This window comes from Agelaius phoeniceus, chromosome 15 (genome assembly GCF_051311805.1).
Source record: "Agelaius phoeniceus isolate bAgePho1 chromosome 15, bAgePho1.hap1, whole genome shotgun sequence".
NCBI lineage: Eukaryota > Metazoa > Chordata > Aves > Passeriformes > Icteridae > Agelaius > Agelaius phoeniceus.
Genome location: NC_135279.1, coordinates 5,453,043 through 5,459,042, shown reverse-complemented (window position 1 = coordinate 5,459,042; position 6,000 = coordinate 5,453,043). Strand labels below are relative to the sequence as shown.

At 58.5% G+C, this 6,000-nt stretch overlaps 1 protein-coding gene across 2 annotated transcripts in view; it reads left to right on the top strand.

Moving 5' to 3' along the window:
• Window positions 1-3,339: 3,339 nt before the first annotated feature.
• The window catches only part of LARP1 (La ribonucleoprotein 1, translational regulator), a 45,649-nt gene continuing 42,988 nt past the window's right edge, over window positions 3,340-6,000 (top strand). For both annotated transcript variants that reach the window (XM_054643283.2, XM_054643282.2), the window contains exon 1: window positions 3,340-3,785. In XM_054643283.2, the coding sequence (XP_054499258.2) occupies window positions 3,443-3,785 (343 nt within the window). In that variant the 5' untranslated portion in view covers window positions 3,340-3,442. The remainder of the gene's footprint in view (window positions 3,786-6,000) is intronic.

Sequence of the window (6,000 nt, the reverse complement as noted above, 5' to 3'; positions counted from 1 at the left end):
TGGGAGCAGGAAACCCCTCGGGGGCAGTTGGGTTTGCTGGAGGGCAACATTGCAGGGCTGCTGCAGGAAAGCCAGCCCAACCTCGTGTGCATTGTCCCTGACAATGTTTCTGCCTGGCAGGGTTCACAGAGCAATAACAACCACATAAATAAGTCAAAGCATATGACTCAGGATAGGAAGCTTGGACTTTCCTGGAAAAATCCTCTTTTGCAGGGCGTTAAAGATGCCTGAGCCTTAATATTCTGCCATCCACGTGTAAAGCTTGGGCATCTCACCAGGGAACAGCGTGACCAGCACTGGCAGCAAGCAAACTGGTCTGGAGGTGCTGGGGAAAGAAAGAGAATTCCCTTGGGAAGCACACTTCAAATCTGAGCTGCCTGCGAGGTCTGCACAGCCCCTGCATGCAGGGAAAGGAGGTGTGACCAGGAGGGTGCTGCAGACACTGATCAGCATCCAGGGCCAGACTAGAGCAAAGGTGAAACTGGAGGAAACCCTTTGAACGGTGCCCTCGTGGCCACAGCGCTGGACAAAATTAGGCAAGTGGAACCTGAGAAAGGGGCTGAGCTCCCAGCCAAACAGGATGGTGAAGTTAAGGAGCAAATCAGTCACATTGGCTGCTTTGTGCTCCTCGCCATGCACAGGCCTTGCTCCAGGCCACTGAACTAAAGCTGTTCCCAAAGGGAAGGCTGGGCCCCTAGGTGAGCTTGCCAGACCAGCAGAAATGAAGCTGGGGATATTCCAGCCAAGCAAGACCCAGAGATGCTCAGAGACATTAATGGCCACCATCAAAGCATCTTTAAACCTCCAGGCCAGCACCAAAGCAGCCGGCTGCCTGTGATAAATATGCAAGCCACGCTTCAGCCGGGGAGAAATAAATAAGCTGTTGTACAGGGAGCAAGGGAGGTGGGGAGCTCCTGCCCAAATCACTGCTCAGCAGAGGAGTTTCCCTGGAGACTGCTGCCTCAGAGCCTGCGCAGGGCCAGCACAGGGAGCTGCTTGATGGGGTCTGGGCAGGCACAGGGACACAGCTGGGGTGAGGGATGAGGCAGAGGAGCAGGATTGGGGATGCCGGTCAGGCACTGTTGTTGAATTTGGGGAAAGCAGAGATGGATTGCTTCCCAGTGAACTGTGCTGCAGAAATGGGGAGATTCCTTGGCTGCTTCTCAGCAAGCCCCTGGAGGGAGGAGCAGAATATCCAAGTGCTGTGGACACCGGGCAGAGCAGGGCAAGAGGGGTCCAGCAGAGGTGAGGACACCAAGGGAGGAGTGGAGCACATGGAGCTGGCAGGACATGGCCAGCATGGAGGTGGTGCACCCCCAGCTTCCCTTCCCATGAAGGATGGGTGCTTGAGAGCTGACCTGCCAAGGTGATGTTCCCTACAGCTGATGCAAGAAGCTTGCAGGGACACTTCCCCCTCTCCCCCTTGAGAGTGCATTTATTTTCTAACTCTGAAAACCTGCTGGGGTTTGGCCTGGCTGGGCACTGCATGAGGGTGAGATTTGCCCAACTCCCTCCTGCCTGGCAGCTCTGGAGCCAGTTTGGCTCTTGGCCACCATGGGCTCGTTCCTGCTCACGTGGCAGCAGAGCAGTGCCCCAAAGGGACCGAGCTGGAGCCCTGCGCCCTGGCTGGGGGACAGGTGAGAGACACCACTGGCCTGCAGGTCCCCTGGCTGCAGCCACCTGTGCTCCCCATGCCAGGACTGCTCCTGGAGAGGGTATAGGTGGGAGACTGGCTGGGAGCTGTGCAGCTCCCAGGTCACACTCATGAGGAGTGCAGGGACCCCCCAGCACGTCAGGGACTGGGCACAGGAGCACAGGATGTGGCTGGGGTTGTTGCAGCTCACTATAGAGCCAGCCAGGCCAGCAGACCTCTCTTCTGGAGTTAAACTTCCTTATGGAACTTTACTGGCCAAATTCTTGAATGATTTGGGATAACTGCTGGTGATCCCTGAGGCTGTGGCACAGGAGGGTACTCTCTGAGCCAAGAGGTTGGGTAGCAGGGCACACAGAGAGCTGAGATGGTTTCAGTGGAGCATCCCTGACAGCCTGGGACTCCCTCTATGGATCTGCCCTGATGCTGTTGCCCTTCCAAACGTTGTGCTGAGCTCATGTTTGTTTCTCACTTTCTTCTTTCCTTCCAACAGTGAAATCAGCTTTTCATCCTTCTCCACGCATCAGCAGCTGGCAGCTACATCTTCAGTGCCTTGTCATGCTGACGGGTCTCCTGCAGGGATTGCATAGATGTGTCCCTGGGGCTGCAGGACATGCCAGGACTTCCAGATGAACCTTTCCGGGCAGAAGCAGGGAGGTGTGCTCACTGTGATGAAGGAAGAGGCTGGGAGAGGCTTGCACTGAATAAAAAAGGCATCAAGTAAGGGCTGCTGTGAATTAGGCAGGTTGTGCTATATGTATCAGCTATGCAAGTTGCCTTTTAAATGTGTCTAATTCATGTGCACATACACACACAGTCTGCAGTTGCTGTCTTGCTGGCTGCAAAAATTGAGGACAAATACGAGGCATATTAATGATGGTGATGAGAAAGTCACATTCTATCAGCTAGAGATCAATTAAATATTTCAGCCTACTCAAACAAAGGTTTTGCTGGGCACAGATGAGAGGTGGTCTCTCCCTCATTAATGTGTATAAATCTCTAAAGGGGGGAGCCAAGCACATGGAGCAGGGCTCTTCTCGGTGGTGCTGAGCAATAGGACACAGGCAACGGGCAAAAATTAATGCACAGGAAGCTCCACCTGAATATAAGGAAGAACTTTACTGTGCAGTGACCCACACTGGAACAGAGAGTAGAGAGGCTGCGGGGTCTCCCTCACCGGAGATATTAAAGAACGGTCTGGATGCAATCCTGTGCCATGTGCTCCGGGACAACCCTGTTTACACAGGGAGCTGGGACCAGATGGCCCAACCTGAGCGTTTCTGTGGCTCCGTGATCCCCCAGGCCCCGCACCGAGTCTCTTTCTGCACTTTCCAATCACGTTATCCCATTATCCCCAGGCGAGGGTTACCGAGAGAGCAACAATCTCAATCCCTCGGCTCCCGGCTGATGCCGGCCGGGGACACTCAGTCAAAGCCGGCTCGGGCACTCCGGGGCTCCACCGGTGCATTCGTTCCCGGAGTGCCCGAGCCGGGATCGGCACCCCTAGCCCGATCCGGCCTCTTCCCTCCCGAGGCCGGGATGTCAGGAAGGGGCCGGTGCCCTTTAAACCCCCCCCGTTCCCGCTCCCCCGGCTCAGCCGGGCGTTGCATCAGGCCCGTGCGCGCCGCCGGCCGCCCCGCGGGGGCGCGCCCCGCGCCGCCCCTCCCCTCGCCGGCGGCGCGCACGGGCGGGCGGTGCGCGCCCCCGCGGCAGTCGCGTGGTCCCCGCGCGGCTCCATATTGCGGCGGCACCGGGGTCGGGGGGTTCCCGGCGGGGCTCGGGGGCGCGCAGATGGCGACGCAGGTGGAGGCGCTGCTGCCCGGCACGGCCCCGCTGCTGCCCGCCGAGGAGCGCGCCCTGGTGCTGAAGCCGCCGCAGGACGGCGGCCGGGAGAAGGGCGAGCCTCCCATGGGCCCCGACGGCGGGCCGGCGGCGCCCAGGCCGCCCAGCGCCAAGCAGCAGAAGGAGGAGAGCAACAACCAGGAGAAGGAGAGCCTGCTGAGGGCCGGCGGCGAGGCGGAGGACGGCGGCGAGGCGGGCGGCGCGGGGCGCCGGGAGTTCATCGAGGCCCCGCCGCCCAAGGTGAACCCCTGGACGAAGAACGCGCCGGCCGTGAACGGGCAGTCGCCTCCCGGTGGGTGCTCGGGGGTCGCTGGGAGCGGGGCGGGGGGGGCCGGCTGCGCCGCCGACCGCGCCCCGGGCGGCCGCGCCATGCGGCACACGCGGCGTGGGGCCGCGCCCGCGGCCTGCGGGGCCGCGGCGGGGCGGGGGGCGCGCCGGGAGCGGGGCGAGCGGCGGCGGCGGCCGCGGCCACGAGGCGGGGAGGGCAGCGCGGCCCGGCCCGGCCATGCGGCGGCGAGCGGAGGGCGCCGGGGGCCCGGCGGCGGCGGGCGGGCCCGGCGGCGGACACGCGGCCCCCCCTCCCCTCCCGCTCCCGGCATTCCGCCGCAGCACCGCCGGCAACGTGGTCGGTTCCCGGCGTGCGGCTCCCCCGGGAGCGCGGCCCCGTCGCCCCCGCGGGGGCCCTTCCCCGGGCCGCGGCCTGCGCTGCCCACGTGTGCGCGGCCGCGGCTCCCCCGCGCAGGCCGCGCCGCCTTTCTCTGCCGACTCATGGCGGCCGCGGGGCCGGGGGCCGAGGCCGGCGCGGCTCTGCCCGGCGCGGTCGCTGCCCCGGGCTGGGGGCACGGCTGGGGAACGGGGGTCCCCGAAAAGGGAAGTGGAGGGGCTGCGCTGTCCAAATCGTGCTTGTAACCCGCTGCTGTCGTCAGCAAAGGCTGAAACTGCAGAGCACCATTTCCTCGCCTGTCGGGATGGGTGTTGCGCTCCTCTCGTACCTGCTTTAAGTGAATCAGGAGTAGGAGAAAAGCACGGAAGTTTTCTCTAAGCGTCTTGTTTGGGAAAGACCTAATCTTTTTCTACCTGTCTCTGTTAGCTCTGAAATCACGCTGCCAGATGTGCCATCAAATCCCCAGTTACTGTACGTGCCAGTGTTTTGTAAGAACTGTTACTACCTAGCATGGTGATTCATCAGAGTTATTGATCTCTGGGAGATGGACAGCTCTGCAATTTCCACCTGGAAAGCTGTCATCTTAATGGGAAGTATAGAGGACAAGTTAATCGTGCCAGGTAGAAGTCTGTGTTTGGATTGTTTGGTGGTTTGTCATTGTAGTCATGGACATAAGCAAAGCTTAAGGAAATCCAGGACAGCGTCGCTGTCTGCATTTGCCTCGTGCGTTATGACACGAAACTGGTCACATCGCTCCTTTGTGTGAAGGTTGCGCTCTATTGTGATGCCTTCTGAAATAACGATCCTGAGAAAAAAAAACAAAAAATGCAAAATTGCAAGGCTGAGTGTTCCTGTTTGAGTCTCCTGTGTAAGGAGTGTCCAGATTCATTACCAGCCTCATCGGTTGCAAAGGTGTGTGATTTGTCAGAGTCAGCAGCCACGAGGCAGCTGCCCAACACAAGCGGGGCCCCTTGCAACTCCTGGGATGGTTATTTGAGGGAAAGAGTGAGGGTGTGTCATATGCGTGTCCACGCAGTTGTAGGGTAAGGGAGTAATGCTGCAACACTCAGAATTGTCCTTGGGCTCAGCACAGTTGTCTCTGTATTCCCAAAGGTGTTTAAAAAATGGAATTTGTTAGTGGTGTGTTCTGGGACGCTTGGCAGCAGCGACTGGTTCCAGCAGTGCCCCCAGTGCTGCTGCCTGGCTCGCCTCTCTTGGGCCATTGTTTCTTTTGCGGCGTGTTCATTAGCAGAAGAGAAAACGTGTAAAATAAACACGGCTGGTGAGCTCCCACGAGAGGCAGGCTGGCAGCTGACCTTGCCTGGCAGCCCTGCACCCAGGTACCTTCTTGTACAGTTTGCAGGCTCATGTTGTGTCTTCATTTCATTGGGTGGAGGATTTGTTTTGGCAGGCACTTACCAAAAAAGATCTGGAGCGTGAATTTGTGTGAAAGAATCAGCTGGTGAGGCGAGTTGAGTTGAGTTGTGGTGTTGTAGTGACCCCCAGGAGGATCACCCAAGAAAAGCGACTGTTTTTCTGCACTTGAAGTGGATTGAGAGCTTCTGAACTCTGGAAAGTCACTACTGGAAGTCTTTGGTTTCTCAGCAGAGCTTACAAAGCCTTTGCTCACAATCCAGCAGTGTTCCCAGTGCAGTGCTTGTGTGCTGGAGATACTAAATGTTTCCAGCCCTGATCCACCAGAGGTAGTGAGGAGACCAGAGAGCGTAGTGCAGACAGCTCTGTAAAGATAAAGGGATCCCTCTATGACTTGTTTTACAGGCTTTGAAAGCCCTTATTTTTTTATAATGATTATATTAATTATAGAGCGGATTTAATGGACAAG